This window comes from Topomyia yanbarensis, chromosome 1 (genome assembly GCF_030247195.1).
Source record: "Topomyia yanbarensis strain Yona2022 chromosome 1, ASM3024719v1, whole genome shotgun sequence".
Lineage (NCBI taxonomy): Eukaryota > Metazoa > Arthropoda > Insecta > Diptera > Culicidae > Topomyia > Topomyia yanbarensis.
In genome coordinates this window covers 212,037,981-212,053,984 of record NC_080670.1, presented here as the reverse complement: position 1 = coordinate 212,053,984, position 16,004 = coordinate 212,037,981, and the positions used below count along the sequence as shown (strand labels likewise).

Here is a 16,004-nt window from a genome sequence, read left to right as displayed (position 1 = left end):
TATTAAACTGACTCTCTCGCGGTTAGTCAAACTCGACTTGATTGCAATTTTTCAAACAGAAATTTTCTTGAAATATTTCCATAGAAGCCATCTTGGAATTATGTCTTCATATACCAACAGGTAGGCTAGCCACCGTCCACACATACTAATGTATTGCTAGCAATTTTCTTGTTCACACACAAAGTACCGTGACGCAATACGCTTCGACACAAGCAAGCGCTGCGTTTTCGAGCAATCAAATTTACAAATCTTGACGGTTGACCTGATCGATTCGCTCTCACCGCCATCGTCAGCGCGAGAGCGAGGTTTTGGATTGCAGAAGAAAGAAAACGACGACGGACTGTGAGCTGTACTGCGAACCGTCTGAACACTAGAGTGAGCACACGGCGAAGAAAGAAAAAACGCGAGTGTGGAGAGTGCGTGTGTGCTTTGCGAACGAAAATTTTCGGTTTCCCGTCGTGGAAAAGTGCAATTTTCTGTCGATCCCGCTCGCGAAAAGTGGTTTCTTGGCCGAACACGGTGGCCACGTCGTCCGTTCCGGGTGTGCAATCGGGCCGGAAAGGGCGAGAACTACGGTTTTCGGTTCCGAACCTTCCTCCTCCCTCTCTGTCTCACTCACACCACCGTAGTCCAGAAGCAGCAGTCAGTCAGCAGCAAACCGAGCGAGCGAGCTAGCAAGTGTTGACCAGGAAGGTGGAGAAGGGCAGAAGTGCTCTGCCGTTTGAAGGTTTTTTTTTTCGTTTCGTTTTTTCTTCCTCTTGAGATCTTCGCTGCTCCGTCCCCGATTGCCTGACGGAGTTGGTGTTGGAGAAAAAAAAAGTTGCTGAAACACGGCAAGGAGAAGAAAATCTTCAATATTTTGTGCCTGAATGCAGTGAAAAAGAAAAAAAAGAGGAAGAAGTGAAAAGTTTTTGGGGGTTCTTTTTGTGGTTTGTTTCGGTGGAGATCCTCCGGATTGAAGATTGGCAAGGATTGATTCGATTTCCAGGAGAAGTAAATAAACGTCGAAGTGGTAGTAAAAAAAAAGTGATACAAAATGAACGAGTTCATTGTGGCTGGAAAGTACCGGATCATACGGAAGATCGGGTCCGGCTCGTTCGGCGACATTTACCTCGGTATCAACATAACTAATGGCGAAGAAGTGGCCCTCAAAATGGAGAGCCTGACGGCGCGGCATCCACAGTTAATGTACGAATACAAACTGTACAAAGTGCTGATGGGGGGTGTCGGTATTCCACACATCCGTTACTATGGCCAGGAACGGAACTACAATGTGCTAGTGATGGATTTGCTAGGACCCTCGCTGGAAGATTTGTTCAATTTCTGCAGCCGTCATTTCACGATCAAAACGGTACTCATGTTGGTCGATCAAATGATTGGTCGCCTAGAATACCTGCACATGAAAAACTTCATCCACCGGGACATCAAACCGGACAACTTCCTGATGGGTATTGGACGACACTGTAATAAACTGTTCATGATTGATTTCGGGCTTGCGAAAAAGTATCGGGATTTCCGGTCGCGCATCCACATTTTGTATCGGGAAGACAAAAACCTAACCGGAACGGCCCGCTACGCTTCGATAAATGCCCACCTCGGAATCGAACAGAGTCGCCGGGACGACATGGAATCGCTCGGTTACGTGATGATGTACTTCAACCGGGGCTCACTACCGTGGCAGGGACTGAAAGCGACCAACAAGAAGCAGAAGTACGAAAAGATCTCCGAGAAGAAGATGTCCACCCCGATCGAGCTGCTCTGCAAGGGTTTCCCGGCGGAGTTTGCGATGTATCTCAACTACTGTCGCAGTTTGCGGTTCGACGAAGGACCGGACTATATGTATCTGAGACAACTGTTTAGGTGAGTGCTTGAACTTTGCGCATTTACTTTGTTTAGGTAGCTGTTGGAGTTCTCTGTTGAAAAAAAAACAGCTGTTTCGCGATTCGAAGAACCAACGATTTCGATTCCATTACCGTGGCAGGTTGTCGAACTGAATGGATGTTTCCATTTCTTTTCAGTCTTTTTTTTTCTCTGCTGCGTTTTGAGGTGTTTCTTCAAAATCTAACAGTTCATTCTATGTTGTTTCTCTTCCTACTCGCTCGGTTTAATGTGCTCTTAGCGGTGGAGGAACTGCACACCGAGAGAAGTAAAAAAAAGTCAGTCTGTGGTGAAAATTCGGGGGCGAAAAACATCCTAAACCACAACGGTGAAGAATCGATTACATATTACGGTTGTTGGTTAGCCTGTACAAATTTGTCCAGAGGAATGGGAGAAAATGAATTCGAATTTCTACGTTTTTAGCTCAGGTATCAAATTTTACAACTTAGTATCTTCTTCAAACCTGTACTTTGATAAAAAAAAAAAATAGGATCGGTCATAGTGTGGGGAGCTAAAGTCTGAAATTGTTTGTTATTTGTAAATGAGCATAACCCGAGGACGATGAGTATGTCTGAAGAACTCGTGGTATTTCATGGTCACCAAGAATCTAGCTTTTCTATTGTTGGTTCACAATAATCGACGCATTCGATTTGAAGACTTTTAATTATCATATTAATTGGGTTTTCTGAAGTCTTGCAGTTGGAAATTATAAAAAAATATCACCAACCAGCGTCTCAGAATAATTCATACAATTGGCAATCTTAGTGACCAACTTCTCCATCCTACGATACTTGTGAAGATGCAAAAGTTTCCTCTATCAGCAACATGCGTAAGTCTAACATTCCTTCGTTTCCTAACAGATCTAAGAACATCAATACGTAGTTGGTTTCCGTACTCCAAATCAGCAATGTGCAATGCAGGACTATGTATCTGCACAATTTTTCGCTACATTCGACATCCCGCAAGGAAGCTACCTCGGCTCAGTAATATTTCTCCTATATTTTAATGATGTTCATAGCAAACTACAAGGACTTCGCCATTCCTTCGCCGACGATATGGAGATTTCTTGATAGATACGGGTTCAACCGATGCGAATTATCCTTAAAGTGAACTGGATTAGTTGGATTCGCTAAGATTACACGAATGATACTCAGCAAGCTGAATATTACTCATGTGATAATGGTTTGGCATGTTCGGATGCAGCCCACGAGCGAATCGTGTGCTTTATCCAAGTTATCAATAAATGCAAAACTGGCACTGGTCCAAAGAAGTCAGAAGTCAGTCGCAGCGCCATCTCGTGCCAATTCGTCCGCCGATTCATTTCCGGTAATACCTAAATGACAGGGTACTCATAGAAAGTAGATAGCATTTGAAATGCTAAGTTCTTCGATTTGAGTTCGATATACGATTACTAATTTCGATCTCGAATCTGTCGAACTAAGTGCTTTCAGGGCAGTCTGACTGTCAAAGAAAAAATAGGTTCTTTTACCGAAAATTCCCTGTCGAAGTGTCGATTGTACGCCACACAGAATCACAAAGATTTGTGCTTGGAATACGGTACAGTATCTACCAAGCGAATGAGATTGGTCTAATCTCATTTCACGACAATAGACACCACATGTTCAAGAGTGGCTCTAGAGCAGCAACACCTACTAGCGAGTAGCGAACGCACCAGTCATGGATTGCCATGACTTCTAGAGAAAATTTTTTTTTTTTTTTTTTCATACGTTTATTTGACACGGCATTTGCAAAAGCTTTTTACGCCAGTTTCTTTTTTTACATAGCACGTTACAAAAATCCTTAAGACTAATTTTAACTATACTAGTACTTTGTCTAAAACTAACACTGAAATCACTTTATTGTTTGCTTTTTTCCTTACATTGTTGTATTTCATAATGATCTAGTATTTTTGGGTGTATTTATTTACTTTTTTCTGTTATTGTCTAAATTTAAAACTAAATATTCTAGGACACTTTAATTGGTGAATGATTAGCCTTGGATGAGAGTATGAGGAGATGAATTTAATTAAATTTTGACAGACGCTGTTTTTAGAAAATGATAGATAAGTTCCATGTATAGAGGATCGCGATACGCCAGGATGTCTCTAACAGGAACATGGATTGGTCTTCCTCGGACTTGTAAAGAATCTACTAATTGTGATCTGGCTTCACGATACTCAGTGCAGGACCAAACAACATGCTCAATGTCATGGTAACCTTCTCCACAAGCACAATGATTACCCTCAGCGAGCCCAATACGACGGAGATGCGCATCTAAAGTATAATGATTGGACATGAGCCTAGACATCACACGGATGAAGTCCCGACTTACATCCAATCCTTTGAACCATGCCTTCGTTGATACTTTAGGGATAATTGAGTGTAGCCATCGTCCCATATCTCCATTGTCCCAAGATGTTTGCCAACTAGCAAGTGTCCTCTGTCGAGAAGCGCTATAAAATTCATTGTAAGCGATGGGTCTTTCATATATTTCACCATCTAGTGCACCAATCTTGGCTAAATTATCAGCTTTCTCATTGCCCGCAATAGAGCAATGGGCGGGGAGCCACACTAGGGTAAATTTATAACATTTTCTTGTCAGGTTACTCAGAGATTCTCGTATCTTCCCCAAAAAGAATGGATCGTGATTATCAATCCTCTTTGAGCGTAGAGCTGCAATTGTGCTGAGACTATCAGTGAGGATAAAGTAATGGTTCGGGGGTAAAGTATTAATTATTTGAAAACTATAGTGAACTGCTGCTAGTTCCGCTATATAAACAGAGGCGGGTTCTGCAAGTTTGAGAGAAATTGAAAAATTATTGTTGAAAATACCGAAACCAGTGGCCTCACTGATTCGTGACCCATCAGTGTAAAACATTTTAAGGCAGTCTATGTGTTGATATTTACTTGTGAATATTTTAGGGATCTCCCGCGAGCGTAGATGATCCGGAATTCCACGAATCTCTGCTTGCATGGACGTGTCGAAGAATAAAGTGGATTCAGGAATATCTAGTATATTGACGTATGTGTGAACATACCTAGCAGGCGTTATTTCTTGTGACATGTGATTGAAATACACTGTCATGAATCTGGTTTGGGGTTGAAGCTCGACAAGTCTTTCAAAATTTTCAATTACCAGTGGGTTCATAACCTCACATCGAATAAGTAAACGAGAAGAGAGATCCCAGAATCGGTCTTTTAAAGGAAGAACTCCCGCTAGTACTTCAAGACTCATCGTATGGGTCGACTGCATGCAACCTAAAGCGATTCGTAAACAGCGATACTGTATCCGTTCCAGTTTAATAATGTGAGTGTTCGCAGCTGAACGGAAACAGAAGCACCCATATTCCATTACTGAAAGTATTGTTGTTTGATACAATCTTATCATGTCACTTGGATGAGAACCCCACCATGATCCAGTTATTGTTCGCAGAAAATTTATCCTTTGTTGGCATTTCGTTATTAGATACCTAATGTGGCCTCCCCATGTGCCTTTAGAATCAAACCAAATTCCAAGGTATTTAAAAGTCAGGACTTGGGCTATCGTTCTACCAACCAACTGAAGCTGAAGCTGAGCCGGATCACGCTTCCTTGAGAAAACGACCAACTCTGTTTTCTCCGTAGAGAAATCGATGCCCAGTTTTAAAGCCCAAATTGATAAATTATCCAAGCTATCTTGCAATGGTTGTTGTAAATTTATAGCTTTTGGTCCTGTGGCAGAAACCACCCCATCATCTGCAAGTTGTCTTAAAGTGCATGGGCTGACAATACAATTATCAATGTCATTCACGTAAAAATTATAGAGAAGGGGGCTTAGACAAGAGCCTTGTGGGAGGCCCATGTAACTTATTCTGAGTGTCGCCAAATCGCCATATGAAAAATGCATGTGCTTTTCTGACAATAAATTGTATAAATAATTATTTAATATCGGTGAAAGACCACATTGATGTAGCTTCTCCGAGAGAACATCAATGGAGACTGAGTCGAATGCTCCTTTTATGTCTAAGAACACAGACGCCATTTGTTCTTTTTTTGCGTAAGCGAGTTGGATTTCTGACGAAAGTAGCGCCAGACAATCATTCGTTCCCTTTCCTCTCCGAAAACCAAACTGGGTATCTGATAGCAAGCCGTTCGCCTCAACCCAATTGTCGAGACGTCGTAGGATAATTTTTTCCAACAATTTCCTGATGCAGGATAACATTGCAATCGGTCGATACGAGTTATGATCGGAGGCTGGTTTTCCCGGTTTTGGAATAGCGATAACTCTCACTTGTCTCCAGTCGTGCGGAACAATGTTCTGCTCAAGAAGCTTATTGAATAAATTCAACAAGCGTCTTTTTGCTAGGTCAGGCAGATTCTTCACCAAGTTGAATTTAATTCTGTCTAGTCCCGGAGCATTATTGTTGCATGAGAGGAGTGCAATTGAGAATTCCATCATTGTCAAAGGCGAATCTATGAAATCGTTACTTGTGGGAGCATCGCGAATGATTTTCTGCGCAGGAGCAGAATCTGGACAAATTTTCTTGGCAAAATTAAATATCCAACGATTCGAAAAATCTTCGCTTTCATTAGTCACGTTACGATTCCTCATTCTTCTGGCTGTGTTCCAAAGAGTACTCATTGATGTTTCTCTTGACAAGCCATCAACGAAGTGTCTCCAATAACTAGATTTTTTGGCACGACGTATACTGTCAAATTTGTTTTGCAAAATGAAGTAATTTTCAAAGTTCTCACGTATACCCCCTTTCTGTTTCATAATTTCTTTGTAGGCAACTTGTTTAGCTTCATATGCATCAGAGCACTCTTTGTCCCACCAAGGATTAGGGGGCCGTCTATTTATTGTCATTCCAGGATTGCATTTCGTTTGGGCTTGTTCTGCTGCTTCAATAATTAAACCCGCTAAGAATTCATATTCTTCGGTAGGGGGTAGCTCTTCTGTCGAAGCAAGAGAAGTGGAAATTAATGTTTCGTATGTTTTCCAATCAATATTTCGTGTTAAGTCATAAGGAACATTGATTGAATTCGTAAGGCCTAATTCACTGTTAATTGAAACAACGATTGGCAAATGATCGCTACCGTGAGGATCAGGTACAACCTTCCACGTGCAATCTAACCGAAGTGATGTCGAGCACAGAGATAGATCTAATGCACTTGGACGTGCAGGAGGTCTGGGGATGCGTGTTGATTCGCCAGTATTTAAAACTGTCATATTAAATTCGTCACAAACATTGTATATCAAAGAGGATCGATTATCATTGTAGAGGGAACCCCACAATACACCGTGCGAGTTGAAGTCTCCCAGTATCAGACGCGGAGCAGCCATGGATTCCACTATATCAAAAATTTGACGTTGTCCAATTTGAACTTTGGGAGGTATATATATAGAAGCGATAGACATGTCTTTGCCTTTAATGTTCGTTTGGACAGCTACAGCCTCAATGCCCGCAAACAAGGGGATGTTAATTCTATAGAAAGAATAGCACTTTTTAATTCCTAGAAGCACTCCTCCATACGGGGTGTCTCGGTCTAGGCGAATAATGTTGAAATCATTTAAGTTGAAATTAATGTTTGAGGTAAGCCATGTTTCACATAGAGCAAAAGCATCGCATTTTAAATTATGCAGTAAAATTTTTAAGGAATCAATTTTAGGTATGATACTTCTGCAATTCCACTGTAAAACAGTGATGGAATCTTTCATTGGAGGAGGTGAATTACCCATTGAAAGATACAATCGCTGCAAGGATGGGCCATTGAGCAATCAGCTGCTCTAAAAATGTTCTAATTGTTGGGAGGAAAGCTGAAAGTATACTCTTTAGTGGTTCAGAAATATTGAATGCTTTAAAAATCCAATCAATTTCAGAAAATTTCAATAATCCTACCCCCGGCTGAGGCTCAGAGGAAGTCGAAATTTTATTATTTCCAGTAATGGTGTTCTGTTTGGATTGTACGTTCCCAAAACCGGGCGGAATTGATTTCGATTTTGAATCGGAATTTTTCGGTTTTGGGCGCAGTTTATCTATTGGTGGAGAAATTTTAAGGCCCTTGCTTGGCAGCTTGGGAAAAGAAGACTGTTTTCTTTTTCTGGAATTTCCGGGTAAAACAAATGATGTACCTTCGCACGCTCCGTCAGAGTCAGACTGTTCCGAAAATAGAGATGTGTAAGTGTTTTCTAAGAAGATGGGTTTAGGGGTAGCATTTTTCAACATTTCTGCATAGGAGCGCTTAGACCTCTCCTTCAAGGATCGTTTAATTTTATCCTCACGCAATTTATAAATGGGGCATGCAGGGACCTCATGTGAGTTTTCTCCGCACATTAAACATTTTTCTGAATTTTCATTACATGTATCCTCTTGATGAGAACCCCCACATTTGCCACACCGTGCCTTGTTGGAACAGTAAGTGGCTGTGTGGCCAAGCTGTTTGCAATTAAGGCAGTTCATTACACGAGGGATAAAAAGGCGAACAGGGAGACGAATCTTATCGATAATGACATAGTTGGGCAGCGCAGACCCAGCGAAAGTCACTCGAAATGAGTCAGACAGTCGATAAACTTTTTTATCTCCTTCGTGTGATACTGAATGCAATTGCTTGCATTCAAGTATTTTTACGTCTTTAAGTATGGTGTCTTTGAAACGACCAACCCCATGCTTAATTATGTCATCAACAGTCAAACTCGATTCTGTGATGACCCCATCAATTTCAATTTCCTTTGAAGGAATATACGCTCTATACTCACGCGTAAAAAGCTCGCAAGAAGCAATTGCATTGGCTTGTTTGAGACTACCAACGACAATGCGTATTTTATCTTTATTGACTTTGACGATCTCTTTTACATCCGAGAATCGCGAAGTCAAATCTTTAGAAATTTGAATAATATTTAGCGCCTTTACTTTACGCCTAATAAATACAATCCATGGTCCCGTTGACGACTCTGGGTAAATTTTAATTCTAGTCGGATTTACATTTTCAGCATAAGGCTTAGGGGGAGGGTCTGTTACTCGTTCTCCCATCTCTTCATCCATTTTACCTAGCAAGAAAAACTATCACAAAAAGGAATGAAAAATATACCTGTTATACCTGTAGAACACACCTCATGTGTTACGTTGTAAACTCGGTGCCCGTTGTTTGACAATGTGACACTTGCTGTCCTTCTTCGTCGCGTTGCTTCTTCAGTAGAGAAATAAGCCTACCTGCAACACTTCAAAACTCTCTCCGATTAAGCTGCTCGTCGGTATCACCACCACAAGCGCGCTCTCACCGTTTCCACCACCTCGGTAGACAAATGTGGCTACCTGTGGCTTGCTGCGAAAATCCCACTGTCGATGCGGCACTTTTCGGTGCCACTTGTTTTCCTTATTCGTCGTACCACTTCTGCGGTAGACAAATAGAGCAAATGGGTCTACCTGTGACGCTTCCCTCTCGTCGATTAGAATTGCCCGACGACACCAATACACTATATTTTTTTCTGTGTGTACAGGCACGATCACTGTCGATTTCTGCCACCGCGGTAGGCAAATTCGTCTACCCGCGGTTTGCTGTCAAAATACCACTTGTCGAGGATGCCGTTGACCACGCCTCCGACGTATCAACTGTCGACTCACACTTAACAAACTCGTCTCTCACTCTCTCTTCCACAATAACGCATACAGCGTCTCGCACTCCGTCACTCTCTCGAGAACAAAACCTTCCACCTGGAGGCACAACCGTCTCGGTCGGTTGCAAAAACTGTTATCGTTCTAGAGAAAATAGGATTCAATAGGACGTAAGTAACAATGAGAGATTCTCTTTGAGGTCTTTCTCTTCTGTTCATTACTCGGCCATTTCAACATTTACTACTCTACTCTTTGCATAATACTGTAGTAAAAACCGTCGGCTTTCGATATGTACTGGAAAATTAGTACAAAGTGTTGTAATGACGTCGTAATAAATGAAAGAGAAAGTAAACATAGAGAGGCTCTCAATGTTACTTACGTCCTATTGAAAATTTTATCTAGACTTCTGCTTTCTTCCACCACACAAGGCACGTATTGGTCAAACAATTGTTGTTTAGATTCACTGAATGTACTTGGGTTTGAGTTCCCAAGATTTGCTGAAAACCCATCTACATTTGCCGAAGGCTTGCAAGCTTTCATGATTCTGAAATCGATATGAGCTTACCAATTAGGTTTTAAGTTAATAATTACCCCCAACGTACTTAACTTTTTTGTAACAATAATGCAACATTCAAAAAAGTGCAACTCACGAGCTCCGGTTGTAATCCTGCGTTGCGTTTGATGTTTAATTTGGATCTCCTGATTGTCCAACAACAAATAAGGCCTGATGAATTGAAAAGTGTGTTAATGCAAATACAGGTGATCATTATATGATAATCATTGGCGAAACCATGTGCCGGAAACCTTATTAAGCTTATTAAGTTTCCGCAACAAGTCATCGGTGACAAGATTTCAATGAAATGGTGACAGCACACTCGCCTTGAAGACATCCGCTTTCCTTGTCACTACTTATCTTAAAGATAAGCACAGATGTCGGTTGCTAAGCATTGCGTGTATCCAGTTCGGGATATATGAAGGTACTTCATTACCTCGTGCTGCTTCCTAAATGGATACGAAAGGCACGTTGTCCAAAGCACCTTCAATATCAAGAACTCTTGAACTTGTTTCTTTTTTCAAAAAAGCTATTTCAATGTTGTAGACAGCATTGTATAAAAGGGTGGTAGCAGAGTTCGCCCGCTGATATGCGTGTTGCATTGCATGCAGCGGGTGCTTGCCCAAGTTAACATCCAGATTGTAGTAGTCGATTAAACCTTCCACTGATTTGAGAAGGAAAGAGGTCGAACTGATTGGTCTAAAGCTCTTCGCCTCCTCCTTTGGGAATGAATTTTTCATATAATCCCTTGTTTTGATGTAAGTCATGTTTTTTCCTTTTCTCAAGGTTTTTAGAAACGCGTCCAATGGAAATTAGAGCGGAGAGAATGACCGAAACGGTGACAATTCACCTTTTATTGGACACACTAAATATTATTTGTCCTTAAGCAGAAATCGAACCAGCTATCACCCAGTCTCCAGTTGGGTGCGTTAACCACTCCATCATCGCGGAACTGTGATGATGTTACAGATTCCCAACGCAACGTTAGCATCTGCCGATGGGCTTCGAGGACAGACTTCAATATGCTTCCCCATAGCTTTATTCACCACCAAATTCTGGCGGAACTTGAGCTAGCTAATTTGGAAGCAAACATTGATAATAATAGCTCACGCCTAAACGCGATCCACTGTAGCTAAAAATAGATAACGAGTGAATTATGCCTGAGAAGGAGCGGTGACAATTTACTTTGACATCATCACAGTTCCTCGATGGCGGAATAGTTAACGCACCCGACTAGAGACTGGGAGATCACAGGTTCGATTCCTGCTTAAGGACATATCTTTCTGTCCATTTTCCATTGGACACATTCCCAAAAAACCATGGATTTGGGTGGTGGGCGTAGCGTAGTCGGTAAATCGATTACCTTGTACGCAGCGCACCTGGGTTCGAGTCCCAACCCCGCACATAGGGTTAGAAATTTTTCATAAGAGGTTTTTCTAACCCGAAGAGGCGAATGGCCTTAAGGTTAAAACCTAAATAATCAAAATAATAAAAACCATGGATTTTACAGTTATTTTCCGCTATTCCAATAAAATGTATTGTGTTGCACGACTACAAGTAAGAACTTTTTTTTTTCAAATATACTTGAAGTGTTTATATTCTCTTTGAAGTAGAACTGGAATGATTGTATTTTCTCCTCTGTATACAGAGCAAAACTTTCAATCGCCCGTTTGCGATTCGGTAGTCACAATCTACTAGTCTCGTTGAGGCTTGAGACATTTGTGCAGAGGTTTTTCCAACCACTTCGCTCAGAGGATCGAAGGGCATTCCTATATGCTCTGCGAGCCAAATTAAATGCCTCCGACACGCCCCTGTGTCTGCGATTCCGAGCTCTTCTATATAATTTGTTGAGTCGAACAGGTTCCGTAGTTCACCAAGTGCTCCTCTAAAAGCATTTAACTCGAAGCGGATAAGTTCCCTGGTATGCTGCCAACACGAAAAAGTTTTATCCACGACCTCATCTAAGTCACTTGAAGATTCAATCGTCGCAAGATACCCATGAAACCTAGCCGCCAATCTCTCTTCGTAGAGGGGTATCGTAGATTTGGGATTACGATATCTAGCGTTTAAATGATTAAAAACGATGTACTTATGATCAGATAACGATGGTTCGAGTTCGTAATAAATGAGCCAGATTGCAAACTCATGCGTAATACTGCCAGAGCAGAGAGTTACATCTAACACTTCTCTGCCAGCTCGTGCAAAGGTTGGACGATTTTCTACATTAAGTATGTGTAGATTTGGACTACTTGAGTATTCCATCGAACCTCTCAAATTAATATGAGCTGCCCCAAATTATGTGGTGGTCATTTGCATCACCGACGATTATTAGGACTCCCATTTCTGCCACGGTATGATACAACCCTTTGGAAATCATCAGAAGGTAATAGTTCATTATGCAACAAATATGCCGAACAATAGACATATTTCTTGTTTATGTTATCAACAGGCATATTAACCGTAACAGTACAAATATCGCGAGTCGTGAGGTCGGATATAAGACATGCGTCAATAGCACTATTCGCGAGTATACATGCACGAGGCATTTCACGTGGATTTGCATTCCATTTTAGTTGCAAGGCACGAAGACGAAGTTAAGTCCCTCCCCTAGGTTGACGGTATTGACCTGACAGATAACTGCTTTAAGATGGTTATTGCATTATGCCTCGATAGTGGTACATCGAGGAGACCGAGAGGGCTTATGGGCCTTTTTTATGTTTGTGTTTTTTCATACTCCGCACCAGCCCAAACTAACAGTCAGCCAACAGCCTGTACACATTGGCGAGGCAGGCTGGTGAATCGCCGTGGATTGGCCTTTTCTGTTGGCTGTGTTTGCAAACATGGTCCAACGGCTTAATGGTAGTGTTTGTGGGCACAGCTCGTAGTGGGGGTCATTGCGTAATGATTTATTGGTCAGCTTCGTCATCGTGCACAGGTCAATAAAATAGATAAAGAAATGCAGAAGTAGAAACCTATTTGTTAGTTTTTAGTACTAGTTTACAATGATTATGTGCTAGTCGTTAGTCTATCTGTGTGTGTTAGTCTGAGGATTTGTGATAGTTGGATCAGGGAATGGTTGTAGAACTGGCGCATATGATAGAATAGTTGGTAAATCCAGTGCTCAATGTGTGCATTCGATTCTATTCATTAGGGAAGATTGGATTGGTAAATTAAGGTACAATAAGTTTACCGACGCACGTGAATCATTCATTCCCGGTCAGCATAGCATGATGAAATCCTGTTTTTGTTGTAATTTTATTAGTTTGCTTTTTCACTACTGATGTATACCAAAAATAATATCGGTCAATTTATACACTTCTAGTTAATCTCTTTGCATATTATTTTTTTATTCGGCATGAACCCTTTTATTACAATATCCTAAATTAGACTCATTCTAACACTCACTAACACAATTAATTGCAACAGTTTACGTCCATATTAATCAATAAAAAAATAAATTGAAAAATTAAGAAAAAATAACTCCCATATCCACTAGACAAAACGTTCCATGGCGACATGACCGGGTACTCTAGTGATATGGGGTAACTCACTTCCTGTTAGAATGTGATCCGTACACCGAAAACTAAATGAATGACGGTCCGCGATTATGTGAATGGCCGCAGGGTTTCAAAATCGAATTTATACAAGCGAAGTCTCATACACGCGACAAACACGTCGATATGCGAACGCTTAAGCCTTCGCGATCATCCACGCAACCTATGCCCGCGATCGCGCATACTTGATAACACTCCGGTAATTATGTGAACGTTTTAGTACATACGAAGTTACAAACGCGCACCTGCAAGCGTGCGAAATCATGAATCGGTCACGTCCGGAAATCTTTACTCTTCATTCTAGCAACTTAGGTCCATACATCCAGTTTGACCAATCAAAAAATAAAGCTTATATCCACTAGACCACACGTTCTACGGTGACATGACTGGGAAGTCTAGTGATATGGATGAACCCGCTTTCTTCTAGAATCAACATTATATGAAGAAATAAGTATCAGATTCACGGTCCACGCGCGATCATTTTAGAACACACGCGAATATGCGAAAGGTGCACTGTTATAAAATAGAATTTATACACGCAAAGTTACATACGCGTTAGCACACGCGACATAAAGGCATACGCGATCGAACACGTAAACGTACAAATGCTTGAGCCCTTCGCGATGATACACGCTATCGCGGGTCCCCTCACCCGCACATACCTGAGCCGTACAATGAATATCACATTCAGAATCACGGCCCGCTACAATTGGCCTAAAACAGTGTTAAGTGGGCGCCATTCGACTATCTCGTCTGCAAATTGTAGTATGTGATTCTGACGGGGAGCCCTTCCGAGAAACATGCTCTACAGCTCCAGTAGGACAACTCTCAAAAAAAAACATAAGAAAACTAAAAAGAACTACTTAGACAGTGCAAAACCATGTATATGATATGCATTTATTTAAAAATTAATTTATTGCGTATTTAAACAATTGCTTTGAAACCTACTTTTGTTGAGTCGATAAGGTTCAACTTCGAGTTAAATTGCAATATATTTCTTTCGTTTTATTTAAATGACTTAAAATTAGCGAATATATTACTGACGCTTCGATTTTCGCTTTACCATTTCGATCAACGCATACTGTTTCAAACAACAGCCAGTACGGTGCCAGGGGCCATGTATAAATGACGTAGCATTTTAGGGGGTAGAGGGGTGTAGCAATTTTGTGACGGTGCATGACGAGGGGGAATATTGTGACAAAATGCTACGAGGGGGAGGGAGGGGTCGAAATTCGCCCGAAAAAATCTACGTAATTTGTGTACGGCCCCAATGGGTAGGGTTACGATATGGGTGGAGCTAACTAGGGCTCAACATTTTCGACACGCACAAATTTTAATCTTTTGCGCGGAACGAGCACCTAAATAAATCGAAATGAGCGAGTGTGCCTGTGAAAATACACCGAGCTTCAAGGTGTTGCACGAAGCTCAAAACAGTCGGCTTTCCAATCCGCCGATTTGTTTTTTGTCAGTTTATAAACTCTAGTGTCGCAAAAAGCAACGCGATACTAGATCCATTGCAACGGCATGCTCTCAACTAGCACTGAGTGCCGTAACTCTCAAGTTGTGTGCAAAGTAGTACATAGCGCACTGCATAATTTAAATATATCTGTCGGCTACTGCTACTGCATCCAGCGGCCAAGCGCTCGTGATGTCTCCTTTGCATGGCTCTGATTGGCTGTATTAATTTTGCCGATGACGTCATCCTCGGATATATAACTTTCAGCATTGCTCGGGCGAGCTCATTCTCAGATTGAACGTAGGAGCGGACGTTCAATCTGAGAATAAGCTCGACCGAACAATGCTGAACGTTATATATCCGAGGATGACGTCATCGGCAAAATCAATACAGCCAATCAGAGCTATGGAAAGGGGACATCACGAGCGCTTGGCCGCTGGATGCCTAGACCTGTTGTCGTCCCCACCCCCAGCGGTAGCAGTGATCAAATGCAGCACTCACCGCAGCGCATTGTCAACATGCCTGATTGCTACTGCTGTTCTTTACGGTCCGACGTTCGACGGGAGAATGAACTCACTCGATTAGTTAGTTACGTTAAAATGATCTTTATTTTACTTTTTTGTTTTATACATAGTGTTTACATTTAAGTGATACAGTTTTCTTTTCATCTTTGTTGTAATGATTTGTCTAATACTATTTTTCGTTATTTCAATTTACATTGATGCTATTTTTGCCGATTTTACGGAACTTGTTTGATTTATAAATAACTTAACCTAACTTAATCTACTATTTACAACTAATCCTACTATTTACAAATGTACAAGTTTTATACAGAGTATAATTGGTTGATGAGTAAATGTTCAGACGTTAAACATTTTTGTTTGAATTTAGTTTTTAGCTTCTCAAAGCGTCTCTCTAGTAGGTCTATACCGGCCAGTTGATGTACAGTAGTTGTTCTGGTACCGTAGGGTA

The 16,004-nt window shown here is 41.3% G+C and overlaps 1 protein-coding gene across 1 annotated transcript in view; it reads left to right on the top strand.

Annotated features, from left to right (window-relative positions):
* Positions 1 to 284: 284 nt before the first annotated feature.
* The window catches only part of LOC131691503 (casein kinase I-like), a 55,589-nt gene continuing 39,869 nt past the window's right edge, over positions 285 to 16,004 (top strand). The window contains exon 1 of the mRNA XM_058977959.1: positions 285 to 1,860. Coding sequence (XP_058833942.1) covers positions 1,037 to 1,860 — 824 coding nt within the window. The 5' untranslated portion in view covers positions 285 to 1,036. The remainder of the gene's footprint in view (positions 1,861 to 16,004) is intronic.